At 46.9% G+C, this 13,403-nt stretch overlaps 1 protein-coding gene across 1 annotated transcript; it reads left to right on the top strand.

The window, feature by feature from the left end:
- The first annotated feature begins 9,577 nt into the window (after nucleotides 1–9,577).
- On the top strand, nucleotides 9,578–11,083 carry LOC119326492 (23 kDa jasmonate-induced protein-like). Its single transcript, XM_037600127.1, has 2 exons — nucleotides 9,578–10,480; nucleotides 10,643–11,083. Exons 1-2 carry the CDS (start codon nucleotides 10,040–10,042, stop codon nucleotides 10,859–10,861), a joined length of 660 nt encoding a protein of 219 aa, XP_037456024.1. The 5' UTR covers nucleotides 9,578–10,039; the 3' UTR covers nucleotides 10,862–11,083.
- The last annotated feature ends 2,320 nt before the right edge of the window (nucleotides 11,084–13,403 follow it).

The raw sequence follows: 13,403 nt of genomic DNA, 5'->3' as shown, positions 1-13,403 counted from the left end.
AGAGAATGTTGATTGCCTAAGATCAGCAAGACTGTCACTGAAGGCGAGTATATATAGGTCACAAAGAAAAAATTGTGGCGGATGGTTGCATAAGTTTAGTGTCGAGGAAGCCGCAATGCTAACCTGGATACACTGCGACAGAAGGTGGAGGTGACTATCGGCCGACCACCATGCATCAAAGAAAATGGAATCAATAGGGGGCGGCTGCACTAAACTTAACCAAGCACATCAGACTCCTGACAAAATAACATTTTATTAGGAATTCATCAGAAGTAGCATAAACCTATGGTTATGAAATACATACCACTATTGAGACTGGACACCTTAAATATTACTAATTCATGAAATGGACTATTAAACATGGCATCTGTAATCTATGAAATAGTGCTTATTCACATCAAAAATTGAAAGCATGACAGACTATCTAGCAAGGATTGAAGAGTTAGCAGGTTATAAGAACATTTTTTCTGAAGTTTTGATGGTCCATTGACATCTACCAGCAAATACTAATTGCACAGAATAGTAGTTGGTGCATGAATCCGAACCAGTGGAGATCCCACTTGTGTTCGTGAATGAATTGCATTGCATAAGGACAGCTGCAATAGCATCGGGGCATCAACGATAGAAGGGCCAAGATAAGAGAGAGACCGGAGAGCTACCAAGGTCAAAATCATATATGTGCATGCACAGCGGTGAAGAGGACGGCGGCAACAGCAAGCCTACAAAGCCCTCGGGCTGGAGCGGCACGAATCCTGAAGGTGTGGACGGAGGAAAAGACGCGAGCGGGGGACGCGCCGAGCGGCGCAAGCCTCCGAAGTGCGTACCGAAGCCGGAGCCGGAGTTGGAGGCGACCGAAGCCCTTGCCACCCAGGAGCGGCGAATCCAACCCAATGGGTGGACGCAGCGGCGCGAGGCAAGCACAGGAGGAGTGTTCTTAGCGCCGCCGGAATCGGCCGGCCTAGATCCAGATGGCGGCGGCGGAGAGAGAGTTGGGTCAGTGTGAGGGCCGGATCTGGCCGCCGGCTAAGCTCTCTCTCTCTCTCTCTCTCTCTCTCTCTCTCGTCCTTGGGTGCGGGTGCGGGGAGAGGGCGGCGGTGGTTGGGTGGCACCCGCGGAGGAGTGGAGTGGAGTGGAGGACGCCCGGGGTTGGGTAGAGGATGGAGGTGGGCAGCGGCGGCCGGAGGCAGGGCCAGTCGACGAACACCCATGCAGCGGCGGCGGTGACGGCGACGTGAGGAACCCTAGCACGAGCGATGGGCTAGGACAGGAGCGACTCGTTTTCCTGCGGGCTGGTTTTTCTTCTGCGGTGCGTGTGTGGGGTGGGGAGGGGGTGGGAGGGGATGAAAAAAACCGGCGAAAAAAAACCAACGAAAAAAAATCAGACGAAAATGGTGGGACGAAAATAAAACCCGGAGTGCCAACTGAGACATTAGGAGTAGAGATAAACAAGACATGATGCTATATATATGCATAGGGACCAATGACATGGACATGTGCCAACACCTCACCCACCGTCAGGATCCGCGGTGTCGATTACCCTATGTCGATTTACATGTAATGATGCTAAATAGTAGGTACAAATGACAAGGACGTGTGTGCTCACACCAGACCCACCAGAAGAATTCACGCCACACCTCAATCGTCATCTCATGGTTTTGCATGCTCATCACAAAGGCTAACCCATACATGAGGGCTCAATTTGTTGTTAGTTGTTTGTACACAACTCAATGGAAACTCCAACTATTGCCGTATTTCCGTAAATATGCAATTATGAGCAATAATAGGTACCAATAATATTGACGTGTGTGCCCACATCCCACCCACTGGACCACCACCACCCGGTCCACGCCTAGGCCCAGTCCTCAATCATCGCCTCATGGGCATACACATTGGTCGATAAAAGCCATACGATTAGAAATACATGCCATGATGCTATATCTCCAATTACAAGGACATGCCATGATGCTATATCTCCAATTACAAGGACATGCCATGATGCTATATATACGGCCGCGTTAAAGCACGCCTACACGCAATGCGCTAATTCTACGCTCTGGCAAAACAACACACAACCAGGCGCCCAACAGGGGCACGGCTAGTGCCTTGGCCTCTAATTTTTCTTTCACCTAGTACTAACAAAGAAAGAAAATATAGTAACGAATTAATTCGCTTACTGGCTAGAGCAACGGTTCACCGCTCCGCCTCCATTTTTCTTTACTATAGGTGCCTTTCTAATTAGACAGGGTAATCAACCATAATATATTTAATTTTATTATGTTATATATACAACGGTCCACCGCCTTGTCACTTTTTTCTTTATTATTTGGTTGCTCTAACTTCAAGTAGTAATTAACAATGTAAAACATAGTAACATGAATAATTATGTTATTGTCTTCACACAAAGGTTCACCGCTCGCCACCATTTTTCTTCCTAATATATTTGCTCCTAGTTACAAATAGTAAGACACTTATAAAATATAGGAACACAATTAATTTGATTTCAACATGTCCTTTTCTCTCCATGGTTACTATATTTTAAAAAAAGCTAAAAATGAGCATAGGGTGTTCAGTTGGCTAATTACTATACAGCAAAGGAACGAGTAATAATCATTGCCCATCCATTACAATGCTTTCCAATAAATTTACTACTGTAATTGGCATGCCTCACAGTGTCATAATTGAAGTCATTATGACCGTAATACATGAGAGGAAATTACTACACACTACAGTATCGCTTGAGTTTTCCGATCAACACTAATACTAATGAGTTTGTTTGCGCGTGCGCTGGCTTCCAGGATGCCTCACGCACTGTATATATTTAGGGACCAATGACATGGGCATGTGCCCACAACCCACCCACCGGCAGGATAGGCGCTCAGACCCCAATCATTGTCTCATGGCCATGCATGTTTGTCAGAAAGGTCATCCCTTCTATGGAGGGCTAAATTTCGTAGGGAACGCCAGATATCACCCTCTATTAGTAAACATGCAATAATGCTAGATAATTTATCCATTCCATAATGTAATATGCACATGCTTTTCAATACTTAACTTTGACCATACATTGAACCAATAAAATGCGGATTTTGTGTCCTTGAATTTTTATTTGAAATAAGTTTTTAAAGGTATAATTTTTTAGTAACATAATTATATATTATTGCTATAATTTATGATCGAACAAAAATCTCAAAAAACATGTGCGGACTACATTATCGAATGAAGGGGATAGTAGGGACCATTGACAAGGACGTGTGTGCCGACAACCGACCCACCGGCAGGATTGGCGCCCACACGTCAATTATCATCCCATGGCCGTTCATGCTCGTTACAAAAGGCCAATCCATACATACCGTATGCCAGTAAACATGCAACGATGCTAAATAATGTCTAAGCCCAACCGTCAATCGTTGCCTTGTGGCCATGCACATTGGTCGATAAAAGCATTCCCATATTTGTACGAGCAAAACATTTATCCATAAATCAGTGGAATAGGCAGCTGATTCACTGCACCAATAAACATGTCATGATGCTAAATATATATGTAGATACCAATGACATGGACATGTGCCTAGACGCCACCCACCGGTGTGCCCACTCATCCAAATTGCCAGCCAGTATACGGCGGACCAAAATTGTTGGTAGTGGTTTGTCCGCACATCAATGGAAAGGACAACTGCTACCCCGCATCAGTAAACACACCATAATTTAAAATGTCTGCAGGGACCATTGACAAGGACGTGTGTGCTGGCACCTCACCCACGAAATGACCACTCTTCAAATGGACATTCTTTATATGGAGGGCCGATATTGTTGTAAGTTGATTGTCCACAAATCAGCTGGTAAGGCCATGAAGCAAAATGTCTGTCAGAACCAATGATATTGATCCACCGGCGCGCACACTCTTAAAAAATCTTGGCCCATATATGGATCACCAAGATTGTTGTTAGTAATCTACCTATTGATGGATGGAGATGTGGGCTTATATTCCATGTAGGCGAATGCACCATGGTCCTAAATATTAATAAGCTTCTAGGGATAGCCTTCTCACTTCGGCACGTCATTGATGACTGTTGGTGGTTTTGGGTGGTGGGGTGGCACATGTACAAATGCAACCACAACCACAACTACATATATATTGCACATAATATATGAAACACGGCATATATCATTGCTACACATAGATGCATCAAATCTCATCACATGCATGCATATTTCATATCAACATTGCAATATTATAACTTACATCATACATTACCATGGTACCAACATTGCAAATCACATGTACACATTCATTAACACAGAAGGAAAAAACACTGATCTTTGTTTTTTTTTCAGTCTCGAGCAACAACTTTCTGAAGTTTCAAAGGGAGGACATCTTACTAATTTATGTAATTTGAATTAGTTTTCATATTAAGAAACAGCATAAGACATCAATCCAAATTATTTTACCCAGATCAACATGCAAATAAAACACAAGTTTTATGTATCCATGAACTACAAAATATGCTTATAAATTTTCACAATAAACTCTCTTCGAGCTTCTGCAGAGATTATAATTACTCTGCCAGTGAATTGGCATCCGGGGACGAAGAGGATGCTTTTGCCCTAGAGATTGGCCACACAGAGAATTGCTTTTTGGAAGATGAATAAGGGTTCGCTGAAGCAGACGGCCCCTTTGGCCATTGACTGACATATACTTATGGTTGTACTCACCCGACAACCTAATAAAAATAATAAAGGCAAAGTTCAACCATAGCTTTAGAGTATTTTGGTAGGATTATAGAATATTCTGAAAAAGTACTCCCTCCATTTCTAAATATATGTATTTGTATGGATTTCAACATGAACTAGATACGGATGTATATAGACTTATTTTAGAGTGTAGATTCACTCACTTTACTCCGTGTGTAGTCCATATTGGAATCTCTAAAAGGAATTATATTTAGGAACGGAGGGAGTAGTAAGAAGATGCAGCGTTAGGTCATGCAGGTAGGCTGTAGAATTGTCTAACAAAGTAATGGAAAGATTCAGTGCATGATTATTTTGGTAGGATTGTACGTAGAATTGACAAACACAGGATTGTGTAATGTAGCAGAATATATATATTTGGAAAGGAGGATATCCCCTGGCCTCCACAGCAGGACGATGCATGCAGCCATATATTATTAATAGTGCAAAGTCCAGCAGCTGAACATCATCGACCCACCAAAAAATCGGAAAACAAACCCTGAGACCATATACCTCGTGACAGTTACCCCTAGATATCCACTAAACATATGATACAAGACATAACATAAACAAAATAAAATACAACTCCTAGGCTACGCCTTCAAGAAGGAATCGCCGCTTGTGCGCCGATGATGACGAGTCACCCACAAGGTTGAACTTCAGATTCTCATCCCCAAAGCAAAGCTTCAATCCATCACCTTCAACAAGGACACGATGCAGGAGCGCGATGAGATAACTCGATCAGAGATCTTGTGTTTCCACCGGAGTGCAAAAGCTCATCGTTGAAGCCGTCTGTATCATCCACCCTTATCCGGCTACCGACGCCTCGATAGCTGGATACCTCTGGAGGAGACAACGGAAGACAAAGACGTCACATACGTTCTGCCTCCCACTACTGTTGCACCACATTCAATCTAACAACAATGGCCTAAACTTGACACCTTCGCCAGAGTCACCATGCATGCCGGTAATAGGCATGACTTGACGTCTCCCTATAAGACGCCGTGCGTAGCATCCGCTGGTAGAACATCCACCGGTGGCTTCACTTGCCGATGACAGGCACCACCCGACTACTCCGAAAGAGGCACATGTGTCACCTGTCGAGCTGCATCGAACCCGTTGTGTTGATGGAAGGGACGTCCCATACCGCCACCAGCTTCAGAAGGCCGTCGCCATCTCGAGATCCGTACTCCAAGACACCCATAGGACCCCAGAGTCCGCTGCCGTTGATGAAGAGGGGCCGTTGCCCCGATTTCTGGCGCTACAAGGAGCACTCACCGTCGCACAAGCCGCTGTCGTTGCCCATATAACGGCAACCGCCGCCACGATCCCGCATCGAGCGTCGTCGACGCCGGAGGAAGTTCCGGCCGCCAAGCGCGTCCTGCGACGAGCCCGGGCACAGGATCCCAAGATCTGCCGCCACAAGGACCCACCACATGGCCCGTCATCCCCGGCGGAGGGGACGCCGCCACAACCATGGTCCGATCCGGGTCAGTCATCGCCGTCGCCACCACCAAGAGCGGATCCGGGCTGAACGCCGCCGCCGCCACTGGCCACGCCCAGCCCCACACCTTCATATTCTATAGACACGTCAAGTCGACCGGCACGCCATGCCCAGCCAATCTCCACCCATGCAGTCGTCCCGTGCCGCACGACGTCGAACGAGACGAAGGGAAATCTCGGCCGTAGCTTACGCCGACCGGATCGGCGGTGCACAACGACGACGGCGAGGGAGGGAGCTGGACGCGGCGGACTAGTCCCGGCGGCTAGGGTTCGCCCCCTCAGTCACTCGCAAGAGCGACACGAGGGGGTTGGACGAAACTTACTCTACCTGCTCACTTGAGAAAATATATGTGCTTCCATTTTATTAACCAAGTTTAATATAATACAATATAAATCCTATTCAAATATGTATACACTCTTCACATAGACGTATAAAAGCCATGCTTTCCAAAAGCTGTAAATTAGGTTTCATGACTCTATATAGAGACCGTAAGAATTTAGCTAGCTTTGGAAGGGTCGTCAGAAATAATTAATGAAGCTACCTAACCTTGCTAGCTGGAGTATATATATACACGGCCGATGAACGCAGAGGCCATCCATACATGCAAATACTTTTTGGTTCCTTATCTATACCTATACTAATTACAGACTTCCAAAAAATTATCACGTTAATCAGAAATTAGGAACAGTTAATCTGGTGGGACCGATTTATTACGGTTCAGATCAACCAATAGAATTATGGGCTAAAAGAATTAAATAAAAAATAATCGTTTCTCACTGTAAAAATTGTAGCCACCGTTTCTTCCATCCGAAGAAACATATGACACGATGGTAAACTTGAATCTGCATTGTAGATCTCGCGTCCTACAACAAAAAATATAATTACAGAATTCCATTCTATTTTAATCACGTTACATTAAACAGAACATCTCACGTAAAAACATATATCTCAGGATACTTGCTTTCCTAAAAAACAAGACTTGAATCATCCTTGAAAAGAAAGAGATCTCACGTCATGATGCTAAAAAAAGAGATCTCGCGTCATAAATCAAGAAATATCATCACACAATTTCCTTCTCCTTTAATCATGATACAATAAACAGGAGATGTCACGTAATCTCCACAAATCTCTCATCTCCAGCGCTCAGCTTTCCGAAATTTCTGCAGCTTTCCTTCTTTACCACGGTAGCAGTTGATCTCCATCTAATCTCCCATGTCATATGTATAGCTTTCTTTCCCTAACACGATAATGGCCTTCTATACTTTTTTGCGCAGAATCCTCCATCTTCTTCTCCCTCACGACTTGAGTTCCCTCCGCGAAACCTTTGCTGGAAGAAGGACAAGACCGCAGAGGCCAGCCCTGATCCAGTCCACCAACGTGTCTACTTTGGTGGAAGCCATGGATAATTTCTGTAGCTTTCCTTCGCTAGCACGGTAACACTTGATCTCGATCTAATCTCTCAACTCTTATAGGCTGCAGCTTTCTTTCCCTAACACGATAATGGCTAATATATATCCATCTAATTCCTCATATTCTATTCTTTTCTGCGCAGAATCTTCAATCTTTCTCTCCCTCCCGACTTGAGTTCCAGCAGCGAAACCTCTGCTGGAAGCAGACCCAGATCGCTGATGCCGGCCCTGATGCCGGCCCTGATGCAGTCCACGAACACATCTAATTTGGTGGAAGGCATGGATGCAAGAACATGCATATAGGGATGAAACATGGACCAGCAAGGGTGTTCATGGGGCGAGGCATACTATGTCAAGTAATGGGGTAGAGATATACGCTGCTTTCATCAGGATGCAGCAAACTAGCGATATATTAATGGGAGGACCGCTGTTCTCAAACATGTCTACATAATTTCTCTATTTGTATTTGCTTTAATTTATCTCCAATATCCTCTTAATTATTTACATATTTCTTCTAGCAAACATGGAATTTTGCCAAGTTCTGGTATGTTATTTACTTGGCTGCTATACATGTGGATCAGGACAATTTTTCTACTCCTACAAGGGCTACCAGGAGCGTGCAGCATAGGTATCCCTATCTTGAACTCCCCTTTTTCACATAAAAAATAAGGTCGAATTTCTTTATTTGGTTTTCTTTTTTCATGGGCAGTGTCAACTTATTATTCATTCAAAGTTACAAGAAAATGAAGATCCTATAACTCAAGCTGACAAGACGAAGTGCCATCCCGCCAGTGCTGCCGTCATCACCCATTCACCTATCCAAGCAGATGTCGTTGACATTTCCCCCAAAGGAGACATGATGGCTTTTCACCTTATTCTATTTATATCGTTCTGATTAGTTTTCTTTACCCTGTACTTTGATTATCTAATGGACATAGCCTTCTATATTAGGTTGATATCATGACTCGAGATGCAGTTATCTCCACTGGATTGCTTCTGATCAGCTTATAGTTGTTAAATCGCTTCAGTGTAGACACTCTGCTATATTTTGTACTATACAGAAGTTGGAGGTGGAAGACATGGATTCGTAATGATATCAATCTCCATGAACAAATTTCCTAACAGAGAATAAAACATTCAATCAATAGTAACGAGGTGTGATAGGGTATACTTGCTATATATGCACCTCTATGCTTGCAGCAATAGAATTTATTTACTATTCATGCTGCTCCAGTTCGTTATTAGTTTGTTATGGGAACAAAAAAGTACTTGAGAAGGCTCTAATTTTTTGAACGTCTGTATTTCAGAATTTCTTATTGATATTGACACTGAAACAGAAGTTATGCTACAGGAAATCATACCCAATCTACATAAGATACACATTTAGTACCACTAGGACCTCTGACATATGTATTAGACCCATCAAATTTTGCTGTTACCCACTGATATGTCTATATGGCAGAGTAGAGCTCTCGATTTCTTTGGGTTGGTAATTTTTCTCAGAACAAATATTTTGAAAGATTAGCAATATTTAGGCAATAACGTGGCCACTATAGGATATTGCAAATTTTTGGGTTATGACAACTAGGTAAAATAGCAGCTACCTCAATAGCTAGAGAATTCACTCTGTTTGTTTTTCTTTTCATAATGAGATGTCGAAAATATTGAGAAAAAAGCACTATTATTTTCCTCTTATTTTATATTATGTTTTATGGATCCGAACAATGTTAGAATTAGCCTTTATTTTCTATACTTTACTTCGAAGGTTCACCTCACACTGCTGACTTCATAGCCATTTTCAGAAGCCATGGGCTGCGTTTTTTGCCTAGCCTTTCTGCCTATGTTGTTCCTCGACATAGAACATCATGCATTTTTCAACTAGCAACCTTTTCAGATGTATCTGTACACCTTTTTTTCTCAAAACATTCTTTTCACAAATGAAAAAATAAAAGAATCTGAATTTCATGGCAAATAATATTTTTTTGCACTTTGTTTCACATGGCCTTACCACTGATTATTTGATTTTTAGTGGAGCTATGGAAGAATGAGAAAACGTCCATAGAGATACAACCGGAATCATATAGAACATTATTAGGCACAACAACACTATTAGGGGTTTCTATCTCCAGTAATGAGTACATTTATGTTGCCCATCAATTGTTATACATAGTTATGCACCGTACGTTCTATTTAAACTCTAAAATCTCTCTTGCTGAAAAAATATGAGCAGAAACATCATGAATCTTATGGATTATTATGTTTACATGCTGAGCTGAGAGATTATAGGGCCTCAACGACCGTGTATTAATAACCTGAGTATTTTCTACTTAGTCCATTATTGTGGTATATTATGTGTTTAGAGTGATAGCTAGTGAAGGAAGGAAGGAATGAAGGCCGCATGACGACTCCTTTTGGGCTACCGATCACGGAGGACACCGTGGGAGCATTGTCCAGGTACCATGGAAAGAAGGTGATCACCCAGGATGACTGCGCACGAGAAGCCATGAGGCTGATCCACGCCGAGGGCAAGAACCTGGATGCTCTCGATCACGCGTGGAAGCTCAAGGAAAATTATGGCAATGGGATGAGCACCTTGGTCCTCGTCTACAACGCCACCGGCGCCCGCGTGACCTTGGAGCAGAGGCATGACTGGCAAGGCTACGTCTATAGAAACCAGCCGCCGCCCAGCATGCACAACGGCCAGTGGATCTCCTTCCTCCACGTCGGGACCGGCACGGCCAGCCGTGCCGGCAGGGTCTTCCGTGGCCGGGACAAGAACGGCAAAATTCGCGACTTCGTCGTCGCCTGGTTTATCCCGTTGAACCTCCAGCCAACAGCAGTAAGTACTGAGTAGTAGTAATAATCAATCGTTTACATATTTTTTATACATTCATTCGTAATAATAGTACTCTATTATTTAATCATCAAACCCACTGATTACATGACAACCCCAACCCCAAAAACTTGATTATATGATATAGTACATTATCCACGGTGGCAGGCCTATACTGAAATCGGCGACCAAGACGCATTTACGGGCCGGTGGCCTTACGTCGGTGCACGTCTCCATACCGCAAAAAGAATCACCCGGGCCAGCGACCACAACTGCGCGTCCACAGTCAGCATCGACGGCTACACAACTTCGCAATGCATTGCTGTTCTACAACACAACTTTGAGCCCATACCATCAGAGCGCGATGATCCGGCCGAATGGCCTTAGTAGCAACAAATAACTATAGAATAAGACATGTGCCCGCCCGCGCCGGCGACACATTATATATAAATAAGTTGTTCTCCACCGCCCCTACATAAGAGTGCATGCTTTGTGGTACTACACTAGGAAGAAAAGCTAAGCTGTGACCTACCCATATCCAACCCGTGTATGTCCTATCTTTACACTATGTATTGATCTATCTATTTGTTTTAACGCTTCAATTCTGCATGGATGTTGTTCTAATCTTCATGCTTAATTTGGGAATATGTCCCTCATACTTTGTAGGGTTGCTGCATGTTTGTTTTGCCTACATTTCGTAATTGTTTTCCCTTAATTAATTTGTCGGGGGTTGGGTACGACATATGCCAAAGGATGGCTTATCATGGTGGGAGCGAGTAGAACGTCGTCGGTGCCCGGAAGCGGGATGAGGCGAAGACATGCACGCCGGCGAAACATACCCAGATTCAGGGCTCTCCGAGGAGATAACAGCCCTACTACTGCTCTGCGGGGTCTCTGCATGGTCACTATGGCAAAGTGGTTACAATGGTGCTCCTGGAGCTGTTTCTGGAGGTAGGAGGGGGCAAGGCTAGCTCTCTCCTTCCTATGCTCTAAGGTCTATCTCTATCTGGGTCCGAACCCTTTGCATGGGCTTCCCGGGGGGTTATATAGGCCTACCCCCAGGGGTACAATGGTAATCTGGCTGGGCGCGGGTCCCAGCCATCTGTCTCTCAGGCCGTCGTCCTATCTGCCGACTACTGGGGGCCGCCGACTGGCGGGCCCCGCGGACAGGCCTGATACTGTAGCGGTACTCCTGATGACGCTGGCTTGGTCATGTGGTCATGGCAACAGCGCCGCCGTCTGGCGTGTGTTCACTGTCGCCATTCCCCATCTTGTCTGGTCAATGGCGCGCGGGGCCCGTGGGAGGGGTCGGCCGACTCCAGGGGGCCGACTCCCATGGGTCCGTCTTCAGGGCGCTCGTGTCGTCTTCTATCTACCCACTGACAGGCGGCCCTACCGTCCTTGGGTCGTACAGGCAGGCGTCGTGGGCACAGTGCGCCGCCCACTGTGGCTGAGATCAGGGAAGGCATGGCAACAATGCCGCGCCACGCCGGAGATCTTCAGTGATACTGCTTACTGTAGCCATGCCGGCCCCTTGTAGGAATGGGGGGGACGGCCACGCCGTGGCCGTACCCCGCCTAGCCCTTCGAGACGAGGGTGGAGTCGCGGACTGACTCTCTATAGCCGGCCTCTCTGGAAGTCGCCGGCCATGAGTCGGCATATCTTGGAGTCGTCGTCTGGGACTCGGCTTATCTTGGAGTCGCCGTCTGGGACTCGGCTTATCTTGGAGTCGCCGTCTGGGACTCGGCTTATCGTGGAGTCGCTGTCTGGGACTCGGCATATCTTGGAGTCGTCCCTGGGACTCGGCATATCTTAGAGTCATCCCTGGGACTCGGCATGAGCGGCGCTACTTATCCCAATGTCTTGAAAGGCTCTGGGGCTCGGGCTTGCCTACCAGTGGCCCATTACTCCGACAGTAGTCCCCGAAGTTGGTGAGGCTCCGTAGATACTGCGTCGTGGGGCCTCAGCAGTTTCATTCTTCTAGGACTTCGCTTGCCGTCTTCCTTCAGGCCGACTGTCCGAAAGTCGGATTCGCAGAGGGCCGTCTTGCTTCGTAGAGAGTCCGAAAGTCGTGGCGGGAGACCAGGCGGCGTGCCTGATACGCTTCCCCGCGGCCGCCCGCCGCGGTCCTATCGCACGGTGCCACGCGGCAAGGATAGTCTGCCTACCCTTGCACGCGACGGGACGGGCCGTCAGGCGGGGCCCGCCACTACCGCGCCTCGGCACGCGAACGGATCCGTTGTGGCCATGCGGACGGTTGGGTTTCCCACGTCGTTACTGCGTGCAGTAACTTCGTGGGGTAAATCATGGGGGGCGTGGGGTCCTGCGCGCAGTTAATCCCACACCCGCCCCATCGGCTTCTCAGCCCTCAAGGCTATAAGTAGGCGGGGGGAGTGGAGCGGCAAAGCACGCGCGCCCATCTTCCCTGCTCCCCCGCCTCCTCTTTCCTCCTTTCCTTCTTCTTGCCGCCGTCGAGCAGAAACACACCGCACCAACGGCGATGAGCTCTTCCTCCGCCGCCGCGGCTCCCGCCGTGCGCTCCGGCGTGTGGGACGGCTCGGAGGTGGATGACGACCTCATCGAGTTCCTCCGCAGGACGCGCCGCCTCCCCGGCGCAGACCTCGTGCGCGCCCGCGCCGCGCCGGAGCGGGAGATATTGCCGGCGCCAGAGGAGGGCGAGCGGGTCATCTTCCGCTCGCACCTCATGCGCGGTCTGGGGCTGCCGGCGAGCGGCTTCTTCCGTTCCTTCCTGGAGTTCCACGGGCTCCAGCCGCACCACCTCACCCCAAACACGATGGTGCTGCTATCTGCCTTCGCCACCCTATGCGAAGGCTTCCTCGGCGTCCTCCCCACCATCGAGCTGTGGGGAGAATTCTTCTCATCCAAGCTCGGCACGCACGTCGCCGTTGTGCCGGCTCAATGCGGCGCC

The sequence above is a fragment of the Triticum dicoccoides genome, chromosome 6B (assembly GCF_002162155.2).
Source record: "Triticum dicoccoides isolate Atlit2015 ecotype Zavitan chromosome 6B, WEW_v2.0, whole genome shotgun sequence".
NCBI classification, from domain to species: domain Eukaryota; kingdom Viridiplantae; phylum Streptophyta; class Magnoliopsida; order Poales; family Poaceae; genus Triticum; species Triticum dicoccoides.
The sequence above is the reverse complement of the archived record's forward strand: the minus strand, read 5'-3'. Positions and strand labels throughout refer to the sequence as shown.

Coding starts and splice junctions, on each gene's coding strand:
- LOC119326492 (XM_037600127.1), top strand. CDS start 10,040: ATGACGACTCCTTTTGGGCTACCGATCACGGAGGACACCGTGGGAGCA. Junction 10,481..10,642: donor TGAACCTCCAGCCAACAGCA/GTAAGTACTGAG, acceptor CCACGGTGGCAG/GCCTATACTGAAATCGGCGA.